Source organism: Alosa alosa, chromosome 2, assembly GCF_017589495.1.
Source record: "Alosa alosa isolate M-15738 ecotype Scorff River chromosome 2, AALO_Geno_1.1, whole genome shotgun sequence".
Lineage (NCBI taxonomy): Eukaryota > Metazoa > Chordata > Actinopteri > Clupeiformes > Clupeidae > Alosa > Alosa alosa.
The window spans coordinates 34054208-34067752 of record NC_063190.1 but is presented as its reverse complement, the minus strand read 5'-3'; the positions used below and the strand labels follow the sequence as shown (position 1 = coordinate 34067752).

The window sequence follows — 13545 nt, the reverse complement described above, 5'->3', positions numbered from 1 at the left end:
CCTTAACAGGCTGATTTGAAAAGTTGTGGTCGTCATGGTGTTCTCAATGCTCGTCAAAACGTCCCCTTCAGGTACAAAGACGGGCTGGTGGCTGTGATTGACATCAGCAAAAAAGGCGCTATGCTCCATCGGCTCCGGGGGCACGACGATGAAATCCATGCCCTGGTCTGGTGTCCCCGGCCTGGGGAGGAGGGCCTGTACAGCCGGCCGGAGGATGGGGGAGACGCTGGAGGGTGTGTGTGTGTGTGTGTGTGTGTGTGTGTGTGTGTGTGTGTGTGTCTGTGTGCGTGTGTGTGTGTGTGTCTGTGTGCGTGTGTGTGTGTGTGTGTGTGTGTGTGCGCCTTGGCGATTGCGTGTGTGCTGCATGTGTGCTGGCATTGCGTCGCGTGTGTGCGTGCGTGTGTGTGTGTGTGTGTCTGTGTGCGTGTGTCTGTGTGTGTGTGTGTCTGTAGCGTGTGTGTGTACGCATGATGCGCTTGGCGTCGCGTCGCGTGTGTGTGCGCGTGTCGTGAGGCGCATGTGTGTGTGTGCGTGTGTGCTTAAGCGTGTGTGTGTGTGTGCTTGTGTGTGCGTGCGTGTGTGTGTCTGTGTGTGTGTGTCCAACCCAGACGAAGTCACGGAAGCCTTCAAGATTCACACACACACATGCATACACAGAGTTATGTTGCAGACTGGTTGTGTGTGTGTGTGTGTGTGTGTGTGTGTGTATGTGTGTGTGTGTTTTGCCTGACTTGGCTTTGGCTCATGTTTGCATTCCTCTCTCTCTCTCTCTCTCTCTCTCTCTCTCTCTCTCTCTCTCTCTCTCTCTCGGTTTCTCTGTTTTCCCTGCAGGTGCAGTGGTGGCTGAGGCAGGTGATGCTGGCTGCTACCTGGCCTCAGGTAGTAAAGACCAGACCGTGCGAATCTGGAGCACAGCCAAGGGCAAAGGTGAGCCAACCAAGCCTGAAGTGTGTGTGTGTGTGTGTGTGTGTGTGTCTGTGTGTGTTTAGGTGTTGAGAAGGTCTCTGAAGCCTTGTGTGTGTGTGTGTGTGTTTAGGTGCTGAGAAGATCTCTGGAGCCTGATGTGTGTGTGTGTGTGTGTGTGTGTGGTTTATAGTTTTATAAGTATATATATACTCTTTTGATCCTGTGAGGGAAATTTGGTCTCTGCATTTATCCCAATCTGTGAATTAGTGAAACACACACAGCACACAGTGAGGTGAAGCACACACTAATTCCGGCGCAGTGAGCTGCTTGCTACAACAGCAGCGCTCGGGGAGCAGTGAGGGGTTAGGTGCCTGCTACAACAGCAGCGCTCGGGGAGCAGTGAGGTGTTAGGTGTTACAAGTCTGAAGCGCTAACCAGTAGGCCACGGCTGCCCCAATATAATAATTATAGTTACTAGTTTTCTAGACTCTGCCCAGGGACGTCTATGACTTCACAGGTGTTTTGAACGAGCTCTTCAGAAATTCAACTTGGAACAGCAGTTCCCTACCGTTCATTGATTGATCAGTCAGAAATGAAGAGAGAGGAGTCCACTCTTAGACACAAGACAACATTATTTTTGATTGGTCAGTCAGACATGGAGAGAGGAATCCACTCTTTGACACAAGACAACATTATTTTTCTAAAATGTACTGGTATGTTTTTGATGATGAGTTTGATGATTGATTTCATTGTCATTGATGTCATTGATCAAAGATGTAAAGCTGCAATTTTTTAAACCACCAGCAGAGGTTGCTCTGCTGCTAAACTGATTTCCAAAGAACCATATTTGTGCTGTAAGCAACTGAACCGGTAGCATTTAATAAGACCAAAGACTTATAAGACTTGTAAGACTTATAAGAAAGAAAGTTGTTTGAACCCAACATACAGTAGAATTACATTGCATAGAGTAGATTGTGCAAGGGGGCCTTCACCACGATGATTAAAGGCATATTTAGCAAGTTCATGCAAGTTGTTGACCTTATTACAGTTTCAGTTCAAGTCCTTTTGATGGTAAATGAACTTGTAATAGGAAGAACTGCGCCGCTTCTCAAGCGTAGCTTATCCCATCTACGGAGAACCAGTCATGCAACTTCACTCTCCCCCCAACGCGCAGAATCACAATTTACTTACACCAATTGTGCAATAGCCTACTATTACCTTGTCAACATGGCTCTTGTCAGATATTTTGCCGGTTTATAAACAAGTCTGCGTCCGTATCCAGGGGGAAGGGTGGTAGCCATGAGTGGTATTCAAGACAGATGAATGGATGGCAATGGTCATTCAGTGCTTCATATTTTATGCCCAGGACAGAAACTCAATCAATCTATCTATCTATCTATCTATCTATCTATCTATCTCTCTATCTATCTCCTGATCCCACCGCATTTCTCTTTCCCACACACACATTCACACACACTCCTGATCCCACCCCATATCTCTTTCACACACACACACACACACACACACACACACACACCTGATCCCACCCCATTTCTCTTAACCACACAAACACACACACACACACACACACTCCTGATCCTACCCCATATCTCTTTCACACACACACACACACACACACACACACACACACACACACACCTGATCCCATCCCATTTCTCTTTCCCCCACACACACACACACACACACACACACACCTGATCCCACCCCATTTCTCTTTCCCACACACACACACACACATACACACACACACACACACACTCCTGATCCCACCCCATTTCTCGTTCCCACTCGCTTCCTTTCAATCTCTTCACTATCCTGTTGTAATAAAAGTACGTATGTATAAAATATATGTATAATATACATATATTTTATACATACACACAATATATATATTGTTTTTTTTTTCTAAAAAATATATGTGTACAAGTGAATGTGATCTATCAGTCTAATGAATTGGGATCTCCCTACTCTGTCACTTGTCCTCCACCCTGATAGCCGTCGTGACCTTGAAGCTGCCCTTCCTGAAGAGGCGGGGAGCGACGGTGGACCCTGGCGTGAAGGAGAGGATCTGGCTGACCGTCCACTGGCCCAAGGGCATGCCTACTCATGTGGTGTCCAGCTGCTTTGGGTAGGACACACACACACACACACACACACACACACACACACACACACACACACACACACACACACACACACACACAGACACACACACACACACACACACACACACACACACACACACACACAGACACACACACACACACACACACACACACAGACACACACACACAGAGACACACACACACAGAGACACACACACACACAGACACACACACACACAGACACACACACACACACACAGACACACACACACAGACACACACACAGACACACACACACACACACACACACAGACCACAGCAGCAAAATCAGTCAGCAGACTGTAGACCCTCTAGCATCTCACATTTAAAGAATATTACATGAAAAAAGTTCAGCATCCGGATGCTGATCTGGATCCGTAGGATCATGTAGGGGGAGAAAGGCCCTGGTGGAGGCCCTGGTGGAGACCCTGGTGGATATGCTGGTGGGGGGAGGGTGATGCTGGTGGAGACAACACTTAAAGTACTTATAAGATATTTATAATGCCATCTGTAAAAACATTACTTAGTTCCTGGCTAGGTAAAAATGGAATTCATAATTCGGGGTCCGGCCCACGGCCTATCTATCTTGCAGGGAAATTAGAATTGAGTACATCTGTTTGGGTGTGTTTCCTGATACTTGTACACCTCCACTAACACACCTCATCCACAAGGGGGCACTAGCTCACATCTTGGTCCTGGCAGCTATTTAACCCATTCATGCCGGATGCTGCATGACGCAACATTCTATCTCCCGCCTGTTGCTGCATAGCGCAACATTGAATCTCCCGCTGGTTGCTGCGTAGCGCAGCATGCTTTTTATTTCATGTTTCTAGGTGCTACAGAGGCTTAGATATTAAATTTTGGTAGACGTTGACAATTTTTAGTATTTTTTTAGAAAACCCTCAGGAAATGAGATTATTTAGTCTAGAATGCCATAGGATTCTATAGCTGTTTTTAGAAGGCATTTTAGGAGTAAATGGGTTAAGGCCACAAAGTAATGTTGAAGGCGGATGAGTCAGCTTGTTGCTTACCAAAGACCAGATGTACTCTCTGACTACCTAAAACATCAACTTGTTGCTCACCAAAGACCAGATGTACTCTCTGACTACCTAAAACAATTTTTTAATGAAGAAGCTGAGCCTGTACAGAAACGCACTGGGTTGCTCAACATTCTGCAGCACACCACTGGAAAACCACTGAACTAGTGGGGGAGCTGGGAAGCAGAGCTCCTCGAGGGGGAGGCATAGGGTGGGTCTGCACTGGATTAAAGGTAAACTGCATATGGTGGGTCTGTCCTGGACTAAACCGCATAGGGTGGGTCTGCACTGGACCAAAGGTAAACTGCATAGGGTGGGTCTGCACTGGACTAAAGGTAAACTGCATCGGGGGGGTCTGCACTGGACTAAAGGTAAACTGCATAGGGGGGGTTGGTACTGGACTAAAGGTAAACTGCTGTCCCCTTGGTACTTGATCCACGATAGTTCACACACACTGACTTATCACGTTAACACACACATTAGGTGAAGGGCCTGGTCTGGGTAGCATGTACAACTTCCCCCAGACGAGCTGAGAGCTTGATGCTAAACAGGAGTTCCTTTACACGAAGGACTAGTAGTTTAAATGAAAACAGACACCTACCACACATACTGTACACACACACATACACACGCACATACACACACACATAGACGCACACACGCACACACGCACACGCGCACACACACACACAGACACAGACACACACACACACAAAGACACAAACACACACACACAGACACACACACACACACACACACAAAGACAGGGTCAAAGGCATAGAGAAACCAACTCAAGTAGTATCTGCCCACTGATCATTTATTTGTCTCTGAATGTGAAAGTGTCTACATCTGTGAGAGCTACACATGCCTTATGTCCAGTAGTGGATATTCCCCTGGATTGTCCAATCCAAAACACACACACACACACACACACACACACAGACACAGACACACACACACAAACGAACCAATCCAGTGTGTGTGTGTGTGTGTGTGTTTGTACACTTTGGGTTGGGTACACTGCTAGAAGCTATTTTCGTGGATTTCCGAAGAAGAAAACAAAATATTACCCCTGGCCAGAAGTTTCAAATGCCATTCTTTGTCATTTGGATTTCCTGTTATTGTTCACTAGAAGAATAGCAGGAAATCACCATATTACAACCCTTTTTTGAGAGGGGGGTGCATAAAAACATCTCAGAGAAAGAGAAGAAATAAGAGGAAGAGAAAAGAGGGTCAGAGAAGAGAGTTGCTCTGTCTTGAAACCATTTTGAATCTAAAAGGGCAACCAGTCCAAAAATGCTCACAGGCCTCTGCAGCAGGCCTAATCAAACTATTCAGCTCAGGATGCCAGTGCAGGTGTGCCTTTACAAATTAATAATGATAATAGCCACCAATTAACCACAGGTAGTGACATCACTGAAGCCCCATCTGTCAGACAGTGCTTTCCCTACCATGTGACCTAACCTATCCTAGCAGTCTGCATTTGTTCAATGATTCAACTTGACATTACAGTAAAAGATGATAGATAGATAGAAAGATAGATACTTTATTGATCCCCAAGGAAATTCAATTCAAATCCTCCACATGTCTCCTCTAACAGACAAATGCACAAATAGCAAACAGAAAGGCATTCAAAGTCCCCTCTGGACTTTACATGACAAAAAAACCTCTAAAATATATTTTTTATAAAAAGTCACAAGCAAAGGCCATTTGTTTATTTCATATTACTTCTAGAATAATCATGGTAATCTTATACATACTTTAGTTCAACAACATATCAACTCATACAAGCAATTTCAAAGGACCTCACACATTTTAAGGACCACAATGGAAATAAGCCCTGTGGCTTTGATGTTCTTATTCTTTTGAGCAAAAATGTACAAAAATACATTTTATTTTTTGATTGATTTTTATAGCAAACGTCCTTTGTACAATAAAAGGTACAAAAAAACAATCAACCAATCAGTCAATCAATCAGAATCCCCAGAAATCTGAACAACATAACATTTGGAACTCTGAACTTAGCTGGCTCTTACACTGCTCCCCTCCTAGTGTTTCCGACGGACATTATGTAATTGAACGTGTGTCTGAACGAAGCGAAGAACATGCGGAGATTCTGTTCATGTGCGTGTTCAACCTGTTCAACCTGTTCAACCACGTGGAGATTCTGTTCGTAATGTGTTCAACCTGTTCAACCCGCGTGGAGATTCTGTTCATGTGCGTGTTCAACCTGTTGATTCTGTGCGTGTTCAACCTGTTCAACCACGTGGAGGTTCTGTTCATGTGCGTGTTCAACCTGTTCAACCACGTGGAGATTCTGTTCATGTGCGTGTTCAACCTGTTCAACCACGTGGAGATTCTGCTCATGTGCGTGTTCAACCTGTTCAACCATTGGGAGCGTGTTCAACCTGTTCAAACCACGTGGATTCTGATTCTGTTCAACCTGTTCAACCGATGGAGATTCTGCTCATAATGCGTGTTCAACCTGTTCAACCCGTGGAGATTCTGTTCGGAATCATGCGTGTTCAACCTGTTCAACCCGTGGATTCTGATTCTGTTCTGTTCAACCACGTGGAGATTCTGCTCATGTGCGTGTTCAACCTGTTCAACCACGTGGAGATTCTGTTCATGTGCGTGTTCAACCTGTTCAACCACGTGGAGATTCTGCTCATGTGCGTGTTCAACCTGTTCAACCACGTGGAGATTCTGTTCGTGTTCAACCTGTTCAACGTGTTCAACCTGTTGGAGATTCTGTTCGTTCAACCTGTTCAACCACGTGGAGATTCTGTTCATGTGCGTGTTCAACCTGTTCAACCACGTGGAGATTCTGTTCATGTGCGTGTTCAACCTGTTCAACCACGTGGAGATTCTGTTCATGTGCGTGTTCAACCTGTTCAACCACGTGGAGATTCTGTTCTGTTCGTTCAACCTGTTCAACCTGTTCAACCTGTGGAATGTGCGTGTTCAACCTGTTCAACCACGTGGAGATTCTGTTCATGTGCGTGTTCAACCTGTTCAAACACGTGGAGATTCTGTTCATGTGCGTCGGTGTCCTTCACACATAATGCTCGCATGTAAGCATCATATCTGAATTACCTGATGGGTCGGGCATCCGTTTGACAAAGATTTGCATATACTGCAGAGGACATGTTTGAAAGCAGCTATTGATTATGTACAGTATTATCTGAATGTACTGAATGTGATTCTGATTAGTGTATGAAATATACAGGGTATTTCTAGCCTGGCTAACATCAGACCTCATCTTATTGAGATGGGGTCTGGGAACTAAACGTTAATTTTCTTGTATTTGAAATGTGGTTTACGAATGCCCAGAGCCGTTTATTGGGCGCTACGATTGTCTATCAAATGCGTCTGTACGTAGCTCATAACCGCTTCGGTGTGTCGTCATCGGCTTGCTGTCCCCCCTCCGTTCTGTGATTGGTTCCTTCGTTGAGGTGAAGTCCATGGAATCCAGGCTGCCTAGCAGCGTGAATAAAATTGCACACGTAAGGGAGCATGGGAAAACCCAGGCTAGAGTGTTTCGGTATTGTTCATAATCCTCATCTTAATGTCACAGTTTGGCTCTGGTGTGTGTGTGGTGTGTGCGTGTGTGTGCGCGTGTGCGTGCTTACGTGCATGTGCGTTTATCAATGGTTTGCATGCAGAGGGGAGCTGGTGTTGTGGGACCTCACCAAATCGGACAAGCAGAGGTGGACTCTACTGGGCTCGTCAGCAGACGGTCAGAACCATAGCCGGATCATCTTCAACCTGTCCTCCACCGTGGTGGACGGCACCGAGTTCCTGATCAGCACCTCCATGGACAGAGAGGTGAGGCAGTCCGCATACATATCCCACAATGCACTCTGTCCGCATACATATCCCACAATGCACTATGCCCGCTGAAGGTGCTCTCCTTTGAGTGTGTTGACACTCGTGAGTGGTGTGAATGATAATGGATGTCATTTTACTCAAACTCAGAGCAGACTGAATTCAATAATTTATCTTAGAATCAATTATTTTTAGATTGTTCAATATATCTTTGAATTTCCCCATGGGGATCAATAAAGTATCTATCTATCTATCTATCTATCTATCTATCATCAAAGCAGGGATTAGAAACGGTTTCAATTTTAGATAACCGGGTAATAACGGTAGGCCTGTTTATTGTTCCAGTTAACCTTTCACTGAGTATTATTCAAAAGTCACCTGCCCACACAGTGTTCCGCAGACCCCTTATAGGGTGGATTTAGTCAGATCTGATGAATCAGTGTTTCCCTTGTATAACAGGCTTAAGCGTACTATGAATTGATAAAATAGATTTTCATATCCAACACTATCTAACCGCCTTTTCTAAGCATGTAGCCTAAATTACTGAAACAAGCAACACTAAGAAAATATCTAGGCCGAGTGTCTTGCAGTTGGTAGCAAAATCATATATAACTTATAAACCTGTATTTGTTTGGACTACAATCTATGTGTGTGTGTGTTTGGATGTGCGTTTCCTGGTAGATAAAGTGTTGGAGCTTGTATTTGTAATCTATATGTGTGTGTTTGGATGTGCGTTTCCTGGTAGATAATGTGTTTGAGCCTGCATTTGTAATGTACAGTATATGTGTGTGTTTGGGTGCTCGTTTCCTGGTAGATAAAGTGCTGTAGCCTGTATTTGTAATGTATGTGTGTGCGTTTGGACGTGCGTTTCCTGGTAGATAAAGTGTTGGATCCTGTATTTCTAATGTGTGTGTTTGGACGTGCGTTTCCTGGCAGATAAAGTGCTGGAGCCTGTATTTGTAATGTATATGTGTGCGTTTGGATGTGCGTTTCCTGGCAGATAAAGTGCTGGAGCCTGTATTTGTAATGTATATGTGTGCGTTTGGATGTGCGTTTCGTAATGTGTGTGTTTGGGTGTTTTGTTTCCTCGTAGATAAAGTGCTGGAGCCTGTCGACGCTGGAGTGCAGCTGGTCCCTCCCCACCCTGGGGGGGTTTGTGTACGCGCTCAGCTTCTCGCCGGTGGCCTCGGGCCTACTGGCCGTGGGGGTTGGGGACAACATGATCCGTGTGTGGAACACCCTCTCTCTGCAGAGGAAGTACGACACACGGCTCTTCTGGCAGGGCATCAGGTCCAAAGTGACCGCGGTGAGAACACACACATAAACCTAAATGATACCAAGATCCACGCACAGCCTGCTTAGGTGAGAACACACACATAAACCTAAATGATACCAAGATCCACGCACAGCCTGCTTAGGTGAGAACACACACATAAACCTAAATGATACCAAGATCCACGCACAGCCTGGTTAGGTGCAGGTAGATTGCAGGAACATGCTGTGGTAGAGCTATCTTATTTTTTTACAAACATAACCTGATTGGGGGGATTTCCAGAAAGCCATTGATGATAGCATCTCACTCTATCTCTCTATCTCTATCTCTCCCTGTCTTTCTCTCCCTCACTCTATCTCTATCTCTCTATCTCTCCCTTTCTTTCTCTCCCTCTCTCTCTCTCCATTTTCTGTACAGCTTGCCTGGCATCCCTCTAAGGAAGCTCATCTGGCCTTTGGAACAGACGATGGAAAAGTGGGTGTTTACGACGTTTTCTCAAACAAGTAAGAAACTGGATGCAGACTTAAGTCATTAATTGCTAAACCCTAGGGTTGTTGCTGATTGCTGTTGTGGTCAAAATTACTCCAAGACAACTGGTGTGAGACTGCAGCTTTATTCACGATACCGGAAGCAAGTCACCCACATGAAATGTCAAAGTAACAAGCATATCACCCACACATCTGTGGGTGATGCCAGTTCTTATACCCCTCACACACACATGGAAAATCACAAGATACTTTCCCCCAACAATTCCATCGTTTGAACGTTTGAAGTATGAACAGAGATAAGGATGTTACAAACCCCTTAACCTTCTAATGGCCGAGGTATGTCTGTGTCCTTGGGGTGAAGACAATCAGACACCCTACAGCAAACAGTCTTCTCACTCTCTGGAAATTTCCACTGAGGGAAGCTTCAGGGACACAGAAGAATGAAGGGCACCATTTTCTCAGAGCACATGTGCACGGTTACACTAAACATTTCAGTAAATGAGAAACCTATATCAAAAATATACCACACTGTATCATTAAAACTATTAACAAACAATAAAAACAAATTGTATCATAGACATCACATATACAGTAAACATGAAGTCCGCTGTGAGAATTGTCTCATGTTTACTGTGCGCGTGAGTGTGTACTGTGTGGCTACGTGTGTGTTTATGTGTGAGTTAGGGTGAGTGTTTACGGTGTGTGTGCGTGTGTGTGTGAGTGTTTACTGTGTGTGTGTGTGTGCTTGTGTATGTGTGTGTGTGTGTGTGTGAGAGTGAGTGTTTACTGTGTGTGTGTGTGTGTGTGTGAGTGAGTGTTTACTGTGTGTGCGTGCGTGCGTGTCGTGTGTGTGTGTGTGTGTAATCATTCTCCTCTGTTATCAGACCACCCCAGAGCTCCAGCACGTACCACAAGAAGACTGTGTACACGCTGGCCTGGGGGCCACCCATCCCTCCGCTCAGTTTCGGTAAGCGATTGCTCATGTCTTAAATGTTTACATTGCATTGCATTACATTACAAGGATTTCACATTTTTCTGTAGCCTGGAAAATCCAGACCCTGATAATCTAGAAAGATTAAGGGTCTGGCAAAGAGCAATGTAATGGCACAACTCGAGGGGCGGCAACAAGCATGCATTTAAAAATCTCACTGCACGCAATTGGATAACACTAGACCATGTTTACTCTGAATGGTTTCGGACTTCGACGCAATCAGATAACACTACGACCCATGTGTACTGTCCTCCAACGTTGCAGCGCTGTCTTCATCAGTTTAGCTGGTTCCCCGGAATGCAAGGGGAAAAAGTAACGTGCATCATTGCTCTTTGCCAGAGTGTCTCGCAGAGGCAAGTCCATTGTGCTCTCGCGAGACCTCTGGATCTCCAGGGTAACAACAACTCCAGACCTCTGGATCTGGTAACAACTCATTGAGAACTCTGGATCTCCAGGGTAACAACTCCATTGTGCTCTCGCGAGACCTCTGGATCTCCAGGGTAACAACTCCATTGTGCTCTCGCGAGAACTCTGGATCTCCAGGGTAACAACTCCATTGTGCTCTCGCGAGAACTCTGGATCTCCAGGGTAAGAACTCTGGATCTCCAGGGTAACAACTCCATTGTGCTCCATTGTGGATCTCGCGATCTCCAGAACTCTGGAACTCTGGATCTCCAGGGTAACAACTCCATTGTGCTCTCGCGAGAACTCTGGATCTCCAGGGTAACAACTCCATTGTGCTCTCGCGAGAACTCTGGATCTCCAGGGTCATTTTTCTGCCCACTGCACCGTGAATTTCCTTTTTATTGATTATTAACAGGCTTCATGATTTAACAGTTTTAACTCAGTTTTAATGATGATTTTGGTCCATTATCACTTGGTAAATCTACAGTGGCCTCTATGCACATCATCCACTTACGGGTAGATCTACATCCTCGTTACGCTGTACACAGTAGGCTATGACAGAAAATTACAGATTACTGGTCTGTCATTTTTAATATAGTATTGCTAGTCGAACAAAATAGCTAAAGTTATCTAACCAGTTAAGTAAAATCAGTTGCTTGGTTAAGATGTAGCATGTTAATGTTAGCTACCTACCCTCATAGCTGTTAAAGGGGAGTCCCGGCAATTTTTCACATAGATATCCATTTCTCGAGGTCACCCCAAAAAACAATCGGTTTTAGCTAGCTCGAGTTGCTTTAGCGCTACACTCTGGGGGCATGAAATTGGGGGCTTGGGAAAACGTAATGTACATTTGAAATCCTTTTTCCCGTTTGCTGGAGGGAGTGGCACACAACATTTTCATAAGTTGGTCTATATTACCGTGAGACGAGGTAGGTTTTCAAGACAACGACGATCGAAAAGAGCCATATCTGTCAATGTATTGTCCCTCCACTCGGCGGCCATATTGCAACGCTTTTTGGGCACTCATCGGGCATCCTATTCAGCAGAAATGCGCGTGCGCAAGGCTTCACGACATCAATCTTGCTCCAGCGTCGAGATCACAACACATGATTGGCACGATGTCTTCACAACACACCATATGATTGGCTCAATGTTTTCACATCACACCACATGATTGACTCAATGTATTCACATGTCAACGTTTTGCCGAGGAAGGGGTGTGATATGTGTAGTAACGGCCATATTGGCGTTACAAACTAGCCCCATGCATTTCTATGGAGGGCTTTTGAGTGCTGTGTCTCCTCATTAGAAAGTCTCTGGCGCAACAGCTTCAGTGTGTCTCTCACAGGAGAGGTGTGTACTGTGTGTCTCCTGATGACAAAATGTCTTCCAGGTGGTGGTGATAAGCCCTCGAACAGCCTGTACAGCTGTGGAGGGGAGGGGGTCATATTCCAGCACGACCCCTGGAAGCTCTCAGGAGACGCCTCCAACATAGACAAGCTCATCTGCGACACCAACCAGATCAAGGTAAGGTTACAGAGTTTCAGGAGACCAATCAGATCAAGGTAAGGTTACAGAGTTACAGGAGACCAATCAGATCAAGGTAAGGTTAGAGTTTCAGGAGACCAATCAGAACAAGGTAGGTAATGTTAAGAGTTAAAGGAGACCAATCAGGCAAGAGTGGTTACTGGAACCCATCTGATGACAAAACAACCAAAATAGCAGATTTTCGATAATTAGAAAATGTATAAATTCTGGCTGTTAAATACACCCTTTTAACACGGATTGGAAGATTGGCAGAAATACTTTAACAGAGCAAGCAGGGCCCATATTTTATCTGACTTGAACATTGGCTACCTGCATAAGGTTATCACTTCACTGCTGCTTGACACTACCCTGCATGGACCATATTTCACGTTAACAGTGGAGATGTTAGCAAAACTATAGCGTTTTGGAAATGGAAATACAGATCTTCTCCCTAATTCATTTATTTGCGCAACAACCCACATTATGCGCTCACTCCAGCGAGTCAAGCGAAATAAATGTAGCCTACTTTAAATCTGTCATCGCCATAGGCTATTTGGTACAAAAAGCTACTATTAGTCCTACAATACCATTTTTTTTTTCGTCCAGTGAATTAGGCTATCCAATCGCTATGCTGTTTTCATGAATATTACAGGAATCCACTTCATTCATTGTTTTATACTGTATATCGTTGCTTCTAGCCTACCCATGAGTCGTTGCAGACGCGCATACGCATTGAATGAGCACTCATAGCCTACCACTACCACCTAATGTTATGCCTCTATATTTTATGAATTAAGAAGGGTCATTCCACGTCAGTTCAACCAGGGCCCACGCACTTAGGTCTCAAAAAATTCTGAAAAAATTACCAGGTGTACCTATGTTACCCAGGAGACACACTGTAAAATTACTCTTATGTAATAATAAG

The 13545-nt window shown here is 44.9% G+C and overlaps 1 protein-coding gene across 1 annotated transcript in view; it reads left to right on the top strand.

Moving 5' to 3' along the window:
- Positions 1 to 13545, top strand: part of gemin5 (gem (nuclear organelle) associated protein 5) — a 48216-nt gene that overhangs the window by 1811 nt on the left and 32860 nt on the right. The window contains exons 4-11 of the mRNA XM_048234994.1: positions 72 to 233; positions 833 to 927; positions 2923 to 3055; positions 7774 to 7936; positions 9030 to 9242; positions 9627 to 9712; positions 10582 to 10664; positions 12487 to 12620. Of these exons, the coding sequence (XP_048090951.1) occupies positions 72 to 233; positions 833 to 927; positions 2923 to 3055; positions 7774 to 7936; positions 9030 to 9242; positions 9627 to 9712; positions 10582 to 10664; positions 12487 to 12620 (1069 nt within the window). The remainder of the gene's footprint in view (positions 1 to 71; positions 234 to 832; positions 928 to 2922; positions 3056 to 7773; positions 7937 to 9029; positions 9243 to 9626; positions 9713 to 10581; positions 10665 to 12486; positions 12621 to 13545) is intronic.